This window comes from Adiantum capillus-veneris, chromosome 11, assembly GCF_014529385.1.
Source record: "Adiantum capillus-veneris isolate H3 chromosome 11, ASM1452938v2, whole genome shotgun sequence".
NCBI classification, from domain to species: domain Eukaryota; kingdom Viridiplantae; phylum Streptophyta; class Polypodiopsida; order Polypodiales; family Pteridaceae; genus Adiantum; species Adiantum capillus-veneris.
This window is the reverse complement of record NC_140941.1, coordinates 3,068,996-3,082,299: the sequence shown is the minus strand read 5'-3', so window position 1 is coordinate 3,082,299 and position 13,304 is coordinate 3,068,996. Positions and strand designations below refer to the sequence as shown.

Sequence of the window (13,304 nt, the reverse complement as noted above, 5' to 3'; positions counted from 1 at the left end):
TTAGGCGCTATCACCATGGGTGATAACCACTCAGAGTGCTCCACAGGTACAATGATCCCTGCCTCTTGCATTTTTTCGAGCTCTGACTTGACAGCCTTTGCATACTTTGGGTTGAGTTTATAGGCTTGGCCTCTGACAGGCTTAGCCCCTTCAACCAGAGGGATAGTGTGGAGACCCAATGCTGGTGGGCTCCTTGTAGGACCAAGCAAAAACATCCTTAAAAGAGTGAATAAAAGAAACTACCTGTTCAAGTAATGCGGGATGCTCCCATAACCAAGCTGCTAAGAGGACGTGCTGAGGGTTGTCAGAGTCACCTAGGTTGACTTTTTTGGCCGGGTCAGGGAGAGTAACTTTGGAGGGCACTTCAGACGTTGAGAATTGAGCTGCCTCTTGGAGCTTCGAGACATCATGTGCTGGTGTCCGATCGATTGGAAACTCCGCATACTCTTCTTGTAACCATCCTGGTGGAAGGTCCTCGAAGGGTAAATCTTCAGACACAGACATAACAGAGTGCTGTTGAGGGGGCGGGACGTCCGACCTGGGAGATGTTATAGGAAGGGAGGAATCCTTGGCGATTTCATGCAGAGGAGATTTCTTCCCCCTTCGGTGATGTGTTATAGGTTCCACGAGGCCGACGGCTTTTATTAGAGGAACATTTGAATCATAAGTATCAGGGACTAACACACTTACTTCTTTGACTGCTACACTATCTGCTGTAGAACTTGGGACATTGGTGTCCGTCTGAGGAGCTGGGGGAGAGAGTGTTACCGGCATAGGTGAATTTTGGATAGCGACCACATAACATGGCATCAAGGTGGTAGCTTCCAACCACTGCAGCAGGTCTTCGTCAGACCCGTCAGGTGGGATGGGCTGCTCGGGGTCGGGATTGGACTGTACTGACAATGAGCTGTGATGAACCACTAGATCCATGCCTCCTTCGAGCTGAATTGGTTGCATGGGGGAGCCAGGAGTATGTATCCACATGGCGTTGTTTACCCAATCATGAAGTGCCTTAGTATGCCGCAGCCATGGTCTACCAATCAACAAAGGAAATCCTCCCTCCACCTGAGGAAGACTGACCACCACAAAATCCAAGCTAAATGTGAAGTCTTGCACCATCAGAGGCACCTTCTCTACTATGCCCACAAGGTAGACTGTCCTCTGGTCTGCTAATGTAACGGTGAATGGAGCAGGGCGGGTAGGCTGCAGACCTAAGGCCAACATAGTAAATTCTGGCATCAGATTGATCCCCGATCCACCATCCACTATGACGCGTGAGAATTGATGCCCAAGAATAGACACAGTGAGACGAAGACTTTTGTAGTCGGTGAGGGGAGCAGCTGGATATGAAATCATGTAGGACTCCAAGGGTTGCACAGGTAGGTGACCGCCACAAGACCCTGCACCAGGGTATAGAGACTGGATGATGGAAAGGGTGTCACTTCTAAAATTTGCATCAAGTCGAAGCATATCATACAGTGACACTTGCTGAAAGGTGTTTTTCAAGATAGACTCTGCTGTGGGCTTGTTTCCTTTGATTAGATCTTGCTCTGGTATCTTAAGCTTCTGCAAGTCCTCTGCTGCTTCCATGAAAGCACCATCAATATCTGATAGAAGCGAGGTAGGTTGGCTCTTGACACTGCCTGTTGGTTTGTCAGCTACTAAGGGAGTTTCACTCATTTGTGTGACAGGAGATGTAAAAATTGGACCAGGGAGGCTGAGCCCAAGAGCAGCTCTCTGTGCCTGTGTGAGCACACCAGCCGGCTCTTCCACTTGCTTCAACCGATCTCGAGAGGCAACTACAAGAGTTGAAGGCGGGGCCTGTGGAATGGTGCTGACTGTGATGAGGTTAAGCTTTGGAAATGTAAACTCCTGCTGGTTCTGGTTTGTGCTTGCAGATGTGGATGCTCGTTGTTTTGGGCAGTCCTTACTATAGTGATCCTTAGCTTCAGGACAATGTCGGCAAGGAGGAGACCCTTCTGGCAACGGACATTTGCTCTGATAATGTCCATACTCTCCGCACCTGTACACAAAATTGGCCTATTGGAGGGGCGAGGTAGTCTCTGCCCTTGCTGCATGGGACCGGATGCTGACGTGTAGAAGCTTTGGGGGATTGAAGGAGTACTAGCATGATAAAAGCTGGGAGATGCAAAGTTGTTGTGCATACCTTGTTGCATAGTAGGTGTTGTCAGCAGAGGTGGCAACGGGTTTTGATGGCCATAGGGTGAGACCATGTTGGATGCAGGTGCTAGTCCTTGTTGGAGAGAAGGAACTAGACTTTGTTGAATTTGCCGCAATCCCTTGATATAGTAGCAATCCTTGTCTTCGTGCCCTGATTTTTCGCAGAAGTGGCAATAAGCCCGAAGGGGACAGTCCTGTGGAGGATGCCTTGGAGAGCGACAAGAGCTGCACCATACCATAGCTTTAGTCTCCTGTTGAGATCGAAGCTCTTCTAGCTCTCTCTTGATTTGATCCAAGGCCTCAAGATGTGGTGGTTTCTCTTGTCTAAGAGAGATTGATTTCTCTTCTTGGAGAGCGCGTTGTACTTTTAGGGCTTCAAGTTCTCTACGCAAAGAAGTCAAAGGATCAATAGGACTTTCCGAAAACACAGAGGGAGTCTTTGTGTGAGGGGGGTTGGTGAACAGCTTCCTATCCCCCTCTATCCTAGTAGCAGCTGCGATGAACTCCTCCAGAGTGGCATCGGGTTGGAGACTCTCTCGAAGTTTTTGCTGAGAAGTTTTGGGAAGCGCCTACATCATGACCAGGGTTCAGTTCAGTCAAGTCAGTCTAGAAAAGAAGCGATCTGGCACTTTTGTGAGTCTTTTCGCAGACCGTGCATGTCCAGACACTTAGATTAGATGCATTTCCTTTGGTTGTACACAACATGACCATTAGATTCCCATCAGATCCCATCAAGAGCATTTTTACAGTGCAAAGGCCTATTTTCCCTATTTTTGACATTTTTCACTTATTATTTTTAAGTGACTTTTGTTGGAAAGTAGGTAGGGCAATTTTGCTAAGTTTGTATAAATAAAAACCTAGCGCTAGCACTTTTTGGCATTAGAGGCAGCAAGAGCTTCGGTTCAATAGGCACCTTCTCACCCAGCAAGGCCTAGCGTTTTTGCCTCACAGCAGTGAGGCTAGCGTTTTGCATCAAGAACCCAGATCAGCCAGCGTTTTTGCACTTGTAGATTCCCGGCGATAGTAGAACCACAAATCAGCCTAGCGTTTTGCATTTGCAAGACATCCGGCAACAGCAGAACCAACAAAAAGCCTAGCGTTTTCGGTTTGCAGATCAGCCCCGGCGTTTTGCAGATTCACCGCGACGGAACATCAAGAACTACCAGCGTTTTCAGTTTTCAGCCCTTAGACACCGCAGATCAAGTCCCGAACCTCGCAAATCTCAGCTTCCCGCAGTAGTTCCTCGCCGCACGGTGGGATCCGTCGAAGTTTGCAGTTTCAGCCCGGAAAACGCAGATTTCAGCATCTGTGTTTTCAACGCATCGTCGTCGCCGTCGTCATCGACATAGAGTCAGAATTCAGCAGATAAAGATTTGCAGATTTCAGCCCTTAGCATTTTCAGTTTTCAGTCCGTCTCGTCGTCGTACTCATCGTCATCGACATCGTCGGCAAGTCCAAGCATTGTAGAGATTTGTGCAATCATAAGTAGACCGCTTTCGCCATAGAGAGTGGGGCCTTCAGAGGAGGGTTTTACAGCGTCTCTGGAGTCGTATTCTCTTCTCTCTCTATCTCTCAGTCTCATGCACTTTCACGCACAATGTCCATTCACTTTGTTCGTGTCCATTGCACTCTCTCACTAAAGGAACGGAAGGCACTCCCTTCCATAAGTAAAAGGAACCTTGAGCACAGTTCATAGCACCCATCTTGAGCAAAGTTCAACATTCACTCCGTTGCACCTTACAGATATATTAACGTCTACAGAAGGCCAAAGTGACCTATGAGACCAAAAAAGTTACAAGTGGTGAATCTAGTACAATGTCTGAGTACAACTAAAAAAGGAGGGAGGGGCGGGGGGGGGGGGGGGGGGGTCAGAGGAAAGCCCTCATCAATCTGTGGCGAATCTTGTCAATATCCTCCATAGTAAGTACTATGATTGGGTGCCTCGCATGTCGAGCTAGGGTGATCCGGATCCTTTGCTGCAACCTCCTTCGATACTGTGAAACCCCCCATGAGAGAAATGAAATGAAATGTTATATTAACGTCTTGAAAAGGCCAAAGTGACCTATGAGACCATAAAGTTATAATGTGGTGGATCTGATACAAAGTCAGAGTAACAAAATAAACTAAACTAACTGACATCATAACAAAACAAAAATACTATGGAATCCTAAGCTGCTCGATGTGAACTAAGCAAAGTACGCAGCTGGTTGGGATAGCTAAATAGCTAAATCACAGGAGATCCAACATCGATCGCTGGCGGATCTCCTCAATCTCCTCCATGGTCAGTAGTTTGACTGGGTGTCATGCATGTCTGGCCAAAGTGATCCGAAACTTCTGATGCAGCCTCTGTCGATGTTGTGTAGTCTTCCGCAGTCGTGGGCGTCTGGATCTCTCCAGCTCAATCGTTCGGTCGATCAGTGTGCCTCTGGTGAGAGACGAATGTGAGCTCTGTTGTGGGAGTAGCTCATCCGGCTGCCCAGTGTCTGCTCTAAAGAAATCTGTGATCCGTCTCCTCTCATCAGGCTATCTCTGTGTCTGCGCAGCTCGAGCAGGAACAAACTCAGGCATCTCTGATCCTCGTACCTCATGACTCTGGAGAGTGGTCCGAAACCTTCTCTAAACAAGCAATGGAAGCGGCCTCGTATCTCGTAGTAGACGGGGCAGCGGCATGTGAAGTGCAACTCTCTCTCAAGCTCTATGTCACACAAGGGGCATGTCTAGGCCTCTTTTGGTACTCCGCTGCATCTCCGAGTCTCAATCCGTAGCTGGTGTGAAGATGTGCGTATCTGGCCAATAGCACATCGTATCCCATGAGACAGGTGGGTGTCCATGTATCTGGGTCTCGTCACAAAACCGTCCTCCGTAAGTTGGAGAAGATGCTCTTTGTAGAAAGCCATCTTTGTGGCCAGCTCGTGTGTTGGCTGTATCCATGTCCTCCTGGTGTCTAGTTGAGTCAAGTCCTGGTGGACGAGTCTGGTGATCTCGAAATGTGTAAGAGCATCTCCGAGTCTCAATCCGTAGCTGGTGTGAAGATGTGCGTATCTGGCCAATAGCACATCGTATCCCATGAGACAGATGGGTGTCCATGTATCTGGGTCTCGTCACAAAACCGTCCTCCGTAAGTTGGAGAAGATGCTCTTTGTAGAAAGCCATCTTTGTGGCCAGCTCGTGTGTTGGCTGTATCCATGTCCTCCTGGTGTCTAGCTGAGTCAAGTCCTGGCGGATGAGTCTGGTGATCTCGAAATGTGTAAGAGTGAGAGATGGTGCATCCAGTGAGTACTTGAAGGGTGGCAACTTGTCCATGCTGAACCCATGCGCCTGAAACCACGATGTCATCTCCCCATACCAGCATGCTGTATCTCCTTGCATGGCTAACTGTCGAGAGCACTCAAGTGCAAGGCGGGCATATCTGTCTCTGTGAAGTTCCCACATGCTATGTATGGATGAGACTGATAGTGAGTGCTTCAACCACTAGTGGGGGGGCTGCTAGCTCTGCCTGGATAATGCCACGTAGTATTGAAGCCTTGGCTCCAATGAGCCACGAGATCATTGAGACCAAAGGTTTCTCCATGTCCCCCCATCCATCCGTGCAACCCGACCTCCCGTGATGATCCAATGAAGGTCCCCATATCTCAGCTCCATAGAGCAATGCAGAGGCCACCAAAGTGTATAAGAGCCAGAGCTTCGTCCGAGGCTCCTGAGAGAGAGAGAGAGAGAGAGAGAGAGAGAGAGAGAGAGAGAGAGAGAGAGAGAGAGAGAGAGAGAGAGAGAGAGAGAGAGAGAGAGAGAGAGAGAGAGAGAGAGAGAGAGAGAGAGAGAGAGAGAGAGAGAGAGAGAGAGAGAGAGAGAGAGAGAGAGAGAGAGAGAGAGAGAGAGAGAGAGAGAGAGAGAGAGAGAGAGAGAGAGAGAGAGAGAGAGAGAGAGAGAGAGAGAGAGAATGAAATGAAATGAAATGATATATTAACGTCTTCAAAAGGCCAAAATGACCTATGAGACCATCAGATACAAAGTGGTGAATCTAGGACAATGTCTGAAATTCAAGTACAAAAAGTATTGAAAGTACAAAAAATGAAAACTGAAAATGAAGTGTGAAATGTGAAATGTGTAATGTGAAAATGTAGAATAGGTCCTCAATGACAATCTGGGTGTCGTGCTAGAATGCCTCTGATCCTCTGCTGGAGTCTCCGTCGATGTAGTGTGCTCCTGTGTCTCGGTCGTGGTCGTCTCGATCTCCCGAGCTCAGTCGCCCTGTCAATGAGGGTGCCTCTGGTATGAATGGGGGTACAACCCTGTGTTGTTGATTTGTCTCTTGGCTCCCTCAATCCAAAGAAGTCTGTGATCTGTCTCTGCGACTGTCGTACTCCATGTCTCCCCAACAGACTATCTCTATGTCGGTGTAGCTCAAGTAGATATAAGCCAAGGCATCTCTGGTCCTGATACCTCATGACTCTATCTAGGGGTCCAAAACCCTCCCTGAATAAGCAATAGAAGCGCCCTCGTATCTCATAATACACAGTGCAGTGGCATATGTAGTGTAGCTCTGTCTCTGGTTCTCTACCGCATAGTTGACATATCCTAGACTCCGGTGGTATCCCTCGGAATCTACCCGTCTCAATCTCCAGCTGGTGTGAGGAGGTGCGAATCTGACCAATAGCACATCGCAGACGATGAGATAAATGAGTGTCCATGTAGCTCGGACGAGTCACAAACCCATCTCCCGAAAGTTGGAGAAGGTGCTCTTTGTAGAAAGCCATCTTCGTGCCCAACTCGTGCATCGGCTCTACCCATGTCTTCCTGGTGTCCAACTGTATAAGATCCTGACGAATGAGTCTAGTGATCTCCGTCCGTGTGACTGGCAGGGAGGGTGGATCCAGGGAATATTGAAAGGGGGGGGGGGGGGGGGGGGAGGGCCTTGGCCCATCTCCATGATGAAAGGCAAGGCAACCCCCCGTGGAGGCGTCCTTTGTAGTTACAAGTAATAACATGTTGGACAAGTGAACCTATGAAAATAGGATAGGTGGACGCAAGACCAAAATTTGGGCTTTCGGACCAAAAGTGTTTGGCCAAGAGTAGATGCAGCAGTGTGACATGAAACGTTTCGGGGTTTCGAGGTTTTTGAAACATTTCGTTTTGAAGCTCAAAGAAAGCGAAACAGAGGTTTCGTTTTACATGTATGTACCTATAATTATACATTGAATGTACATACAAGTTCACCTGTCAAGGCATGTGAAATGCCAAAATCTAGATGTGAGACTTAAAATCTAGATCTGAGGCTCGAGTCACGAGTGAACAAGGTAAGTCGGCAGCCAACCGCAACAACGTAAAGGTAAAGACGAGGGGGCCAAGCTGACGCGTAATGTTCACACATAGAGAGAGAAATTATTCGATGCGCGTGAGGGTCAAAAAATCTATTGTTTTTTTGAGGCGGCCTATGTACATGGCTTAAAAATTCCCTGAACGGGTGATTGGTCAAAAGGGGCAAAAATAAATAAATCAATTCGTTTTGTCCGTTTCGGGGTTTCGGAGGGCCGAAACACGTTTTTATGTCACTATGGTACTAGGCAGTGCGTGGCCAGTTTGGGAGACACACCAGCCGTACAAGCATATCGTAGACCAATGTGAAACAGCAAAGTGGTGTAAACTCTAACACCCCCTCTTGGCACCTGGTGCTAAACATACCACTAGAAGCCGAAGATGTATGGCCAACAATGAAAATGTTTGCTGCGCTGTCCACAAAAGTACAATACTCCACAAGTGTAGCAATAGTATGGGAATGAGAACCCCTAAGAGATCCTCGTAGTAGGAAGCCCGCCACAAGCAGCTTAGACAACTCGTGTTCCGCACCTTTGGAGAGGAAACTTGAAAGGTCTTGCTCTAAAAGATAAGGTCCTGACCTGAGTGTAGCAATTAGTCCTGAGGTAGACTCAACAATCATAAAGGAGTGCCAATAGGCCTACAAATGTCCAATCCTGCCGGTGAAGATCTGTGGTCACTCATCTGGCAAAAAGAGGAAGAGGTGGCAACCCAAAGTGGCCAGGTAGGCCATCTACAAAAGGCTCCAAGAAGGCCAAGACGGAGAAGTCTGCACTGCTGTCTCTCTCTACCTTGTGTTGCAAGAGTCACTAGTACTCACTACTAGACTGCACAGACCACCACTGGATGGTATCCTACCAGTAGGTAGAGTGTCCTCCAAGTGAGACTATGGAGTCTCCACAATGGTTATCCTTTGAGAAGAGGGAAGGCCAGAATAAGATGTTTGTAGTCATTTGTGAGGAGAGGTGGCCAGACTAAAATGTTTGCACCAAGATGCCTGTTCCGGTGTCAATTAAAGCAAGGGGGATGGCTGCAACGCTAGAGACGACGAGACAATCTTCAAAGGAAAGGAACTATAGAAGAGGCTGAGTATTGAGCACTAGCCAACCTGAGAAAGATGGCTGAGAGGGGCTGTTTTTATAGGCATTTTTAGGCATGGAATTGCGCTACATTCCTCACGTGTGAGAGCCAGACCTCAAATTTTGTAGGTCATTAGGGCACAATGTGAGGGGGAAAAGCAGTCCTTTGATTTAGTGCACTTGCATTGAGTTTTGCGAGAGAAAAACCTAGAATTATGTGACCTTAAACCACAAGGAGTGTGTCAATTGACTTTTCCTTCAAATTTGCACAAATGTGCACATGTGCGTACACATAATTTTAGGGTACTGTGAGGCACGTATTGTGATGCATTTGACTTGGAAGCTGGACCGACGTGTGCAATAATCAATTACCTCAAGCTACCTGCTGGTGTTGCTGGATGCGCACTAGTCTTTCATGAGGAAATGCTTTTGGCTGGATTTTAAAGCTAAATTTGAAGTTTGAGACAGGAATTTAACTATAGGAATTCTCATTTGTTGGATCATGATGTTTCAGGTAAGTAGAGCTGATTATCTCAACAGGCGAACCGCTTTTCATTTTGCTGCTGTCAATGGTCATGCCCGCTGTATCAGGCTTCTGGTCTCTGACTACATTCCTAGTGTACCTTATCGCTGGAGCAATTCAGCTTCTTTAGCAAAGGGAGGAGAACTGTCACCTGGAAAAGCTCAGGCTGATCAAATGTATGTATGTAAATAGCACCTAAATAGGTCAACAAATTAAGCCCTCTTCAGTTCAAGAAAACCAAGGTTTTGATCCTTTTTGTGTCCTCTTTGTCTTTTTGGTAGTGCTTTGTCAAAGCTTGTGAGCAAAGCTGCAGATGGTGGTATCACAGCCCTTCATCTGGCTGCGTTAAACGGACATTTTGATTGTGTGCAGCTGCTGCTGGATCTTCTTGCAAATGTGTCTGCAACAACATTTCATTATGGCACTGCTATAGATTTAATAGGTAGACTTGTTTTAAAACTTTTGGCTGCAAGTGGATCAATGGGCAGTTCATGCTTCTGGATTCGAGCAATATATTAAAGTGTACAACTTTCACAGAGTGTTGCCATGTATTTGCATGTTCAGGTCACTGATGGATCCCCTGGTATGCTGAACAGGAGCAGGAAGTACACCCTTACATTATGCTGCTTGTGGAGGGAGCTTGCAGTGCTGTCAGGTACTCATATTTTACTTTAAGAGCTTTTGGCTTGTCTTTTGTTGTAACAGATTTCTTACTTTGTGTTTTAACTATTAAGGCTCTTATAGCGAGGGGAGCTAGTCGAACTTCTCTTAATTGCAATGGGTAATATGCTCAATCTGTATTTAATACTTTTAATGTGTATTTTTGTTCATGTGCTCGCGGCAAGCAAACTGTCCATCTTATGCTTTTATCTTTTGTATTACATGGATGTGTGTGTTTGGGAGATCTGCTGTCATCATTTTTTCCTTGGTTTTGAGAATCACTTAGTGCATTTCGAACAGTGGAAGCATTAGCCTTAAGTTTATAATATGGTGGTGAATGTGATCTTTGATTTCATGTTGCAGCTGGATACCCTGGGATGTTGCACATGTTTGGGGAAGAAATGGGCTGGAAAGCTTGTTGGCCCCCAACTCTCAACTACCTGTACCATCATTTCCTACATCACGTTTCTTATCTCTTCCACTGATGAGCATCATGCAAATAGCAAGGTGACTCTTGCCATTGTCCTTCTGCCTTTTTCTCGGGTAGTCCATTTTTTTGCATGGTATGCATTCAGAGCAATTTTATCAGGTTTGTTGATTTGTTCGTGTTTTGTCCTTTCTTTAGGGAGTTAACTATCGGACACTGCATGCACTCATTTTGAAGAGGATGTTTTGTGCCGATTTGCAATGACAATATTACTTCTCAAATATTTAATTGAAGAGGGGTTGTTCTTGAACATACTTTTTGTTGACAGTGGCTTTTGTATTATCCTTTACGTTTTTTGTGCAACATGAGTGACACAGCCTTGTCATCAACACACTGTGAGGTTCAATTTAAGGGGTTGCAAATCGTAGGCCTCTTGAGTTCTCAACAGAGGTTCCCTCAAGGAGAGGGTTAGGCACTGCTTTGGTTTGCTGGGGTTAAGATCTAATGCTCATATTTGGACACGTTTTAGTGGTGTGTGTTTCTGAGGTAAAGTGCATTAAGTCTTGGTTACTCTATGAACTTGAATTTTAATATTTTTTTGTGGGGCCTTGGAAATACTTAATCTCTTCCAACCTTCGGTGTTTTCTTTGTCTCGTTTGATAGCTGTCCCATCTTTCTCAACTTTTTTTTTTTTTTTTTTTGGGTTTTTTAATGGAATTCAGGCTAATGGGCATATAGTGGCATACAATTTTGTTAATATCTGATACCCACAGTATCATTGGTTGGTGTTGTTGACAGAGACCAAGGGTTAGGAAGCGGTGAGACTTTACCGGAAGGGAGCAGCGACCATTGTGCTGTATGTTTGGAGTTCAAGTGCACAGTTGCTGCTGAAGGTTGTGCCTCTTGTTTAACTTTGCTTTGGATTTTGCAGCTATCTACTCTTTGTTATCTACTTTGCTACATCTGGATTGCAATATGCTATTTGAGTTGAGAAGGACCTTCTATGATGCTTGTAGCTAGGAGTGAAATGATGCTGTTTACTTTGCAGGTTGTGGCCATGAACTCTGTACGAAGTGTGCATTGTATTTATGCTCCACAAGCAGCACTAGCACAGGTGTTTCTGGTCCACCTGGTTCGGTGCCCTGCCCTCTCTGCCGCCATGGTATCGTTTCTTTCACCAGGGCAGAGAAACAGAGCCAGCTGAATAATGAGGTCACAGCATCATGCTCATTAGGCGGCCTTTGTGCAAGTTACCCTATGGATTTGTCCAGTGATGGTGGGAAAAGGAGCAGCAGCCTGTTAAATATTGCTACCTCAAAGAGCAGCAGGAATAGGATCTCTCCACTTTCAGCCGAAGCCTTCCGAGCAGTTACATGCACAGGAGCATTCTCTGGATTGAACCTTTCTCTGTGCACGTGCAATAAGCCACCGCTCAAAAACCAATCTCTTTCATGTGAAGCTGATAGAAGGTGTTTAGAGAGCGTACTATCTGTCATTATCGGTGAGAACAATGAAGCGAGCACACATCTTGAAGGTGCAACTGCAGATGAGGAAGGACACTCCAGTCCACCTGGATGCAATTTTACTATCATCCCATCTTGGAGATGTCCTGTGGCTTGCCAAGGTTCTTCCTCCTAACATATCATCAGGGGTTTGGTTCGGTTTAAGTGTAACCATACATCACCCTTCTTGCTTGGAAGATGGATAGAGAGAAAGAGAGAGCTTTTTTATTTTTTATTTTAAAAGCGGAGCTCACGAAAATATAGTAAGAGCTTAAATTGAAGGGTATTCCGTGGCTTTGTAATTGTATTGTATTGAATGTTTTCTGTCTGACAAAAGAGGACGGAGCTGTGAGAAAAGCCCATGCAGTCTACTTTTGGTCATCACAGCATCCATAGGTATGTCTTTGTGGCTGAGGCTTTTGAGCCTTTGAGTAGCGAATGTGTTTACAGAAGGTAATTTTCCGACACTATCCACGGCAGTCAATATGTAGGGGTTTAGTATGCGGGCTGATTCCTTGAGCAAATTGTTGCTAGAGTGCATCCATTGATCATCTGCATGTGCTTAGGGGTCCCATGCTCTAGTTCTGACTTACCTTGCAAATCACCAAATTTGTTGTTATTACTTGTTTAATTATTGGTGTCTTATAAGTTTAGGAAATGCAAGCCAGATGCTAATCTTGTATCTGTGTTTGGCACCCAGCATCATTGTCTCATCTTTTTGTTTAAACAATTCAGACTATTGGTTAGGCTTCTATGATCCATCATTTAATTGAAGGCGTGTTGCTTTTGTAGTGATTGTTCAGTTCCGAGAGCATCAGCCCAGTTTTCTCTTTGCATATGAGATGTAAGCATACTGCGGCGTAAAGTAGAAGCAGATTGATAGGTGCCATAACATGGCTTTTTGACAGAAATATGAAATTAGTTTGTATTCCATGTTCAATATTCGAAGGGTGCACATGCTATTTTTAACATTTGCAAGGCCTTCTCATTGGTGTCTGGCTTGTAGTATCAAGGCTTCGCTTGAAAGTGTGCATATGGACGAGTGTATATATCTGTGCATGTGCTCAAAGAATGTGAGCACTCCCTTGCTCTTGTTGTATGAGCACTTTCCTTCTCCACTTGACTTATTGCTCTTTCAATTGTTTTATGAAATCCAAGCAAAAGAGTCTAGAGCTATGTAGACGAAGACATAAGAAACATTACTGTTGAATACAAAAAGCATTTGCTTTCAAATAGACTAACCCTTTTCTAATACCTAAAGCCTAAAGGTTATATGTATGTTTTTTTAATGAAAAACCAAGTGGTCAATTTCTCATCTCGTGTTCTAAATGTTAATGTTAGCTTAAATCAAGCATCTTTATAAAATATGTTTTTAAATCTCTCTCTCTCTCTCTCTCTCTCTCTCTCTCTCTCTCTCTCTATGTATATATATATATATATTAAGTCAAATACATTAACTATAGAGTGACATGAATCATGACCAACGTGAGTGTCATAGTGTGTTGCAAGTTACAAATGTCTTGTGTCTTCTCAAACTTAGTGATTTATTGTGATATAGGTCATGGGCATGGCCAAGATGACATACATTGTAAATTGGTTACAACAAGCGATTAAAGCCC

The 13,304-nt window shown here is 45.4% G+C and overlaps 1 protein-coding gene across 1 annotated transcript in view; it reads left to right on the top strand.

The window, feature by feature from the left end:
• LOC147446819 (E3 ubiquitin-protein ligase XBAT33-like) overlaps nt 1-12,066 on the top strand; it is a 44,168-nt gene extending 32,102 nt beyond the window's left edge. The window contains exons 4-10 of the mRNA XM_086522786.1: nt 9,088-9,272; nt 9,378-9,538; nt 9,693-9,751; nt 9,831-9,877; nt 10,120-10,263; nt 10,982-11,076; nt 11,232-12,066. Of these exons, the coding sequence (XP_086378912.1) occupies nt 9,088-9,272; nt 9,378-9,538; nt 9,693-9,751; nt 9,831-9,877; nt 10,120-10,263; nt 10,982-11,076; nt 11,232-11,821 (1,281 nt within the window). The 3' untranslated portion in view covers nt 11,822-12,066. The remainder of the gene's footprint in view (nt 1-9,087; nt 9,273-9,377; nt 9,539-9,692; nt 9,752-9,830; nt 9,878-10,119; nt 10,264-10,981; nt 11,077-11,231) is intronic.
• The last annotated feature ends 1,238 nt before the right edge of the window (nt 12,067-13,304 follow it).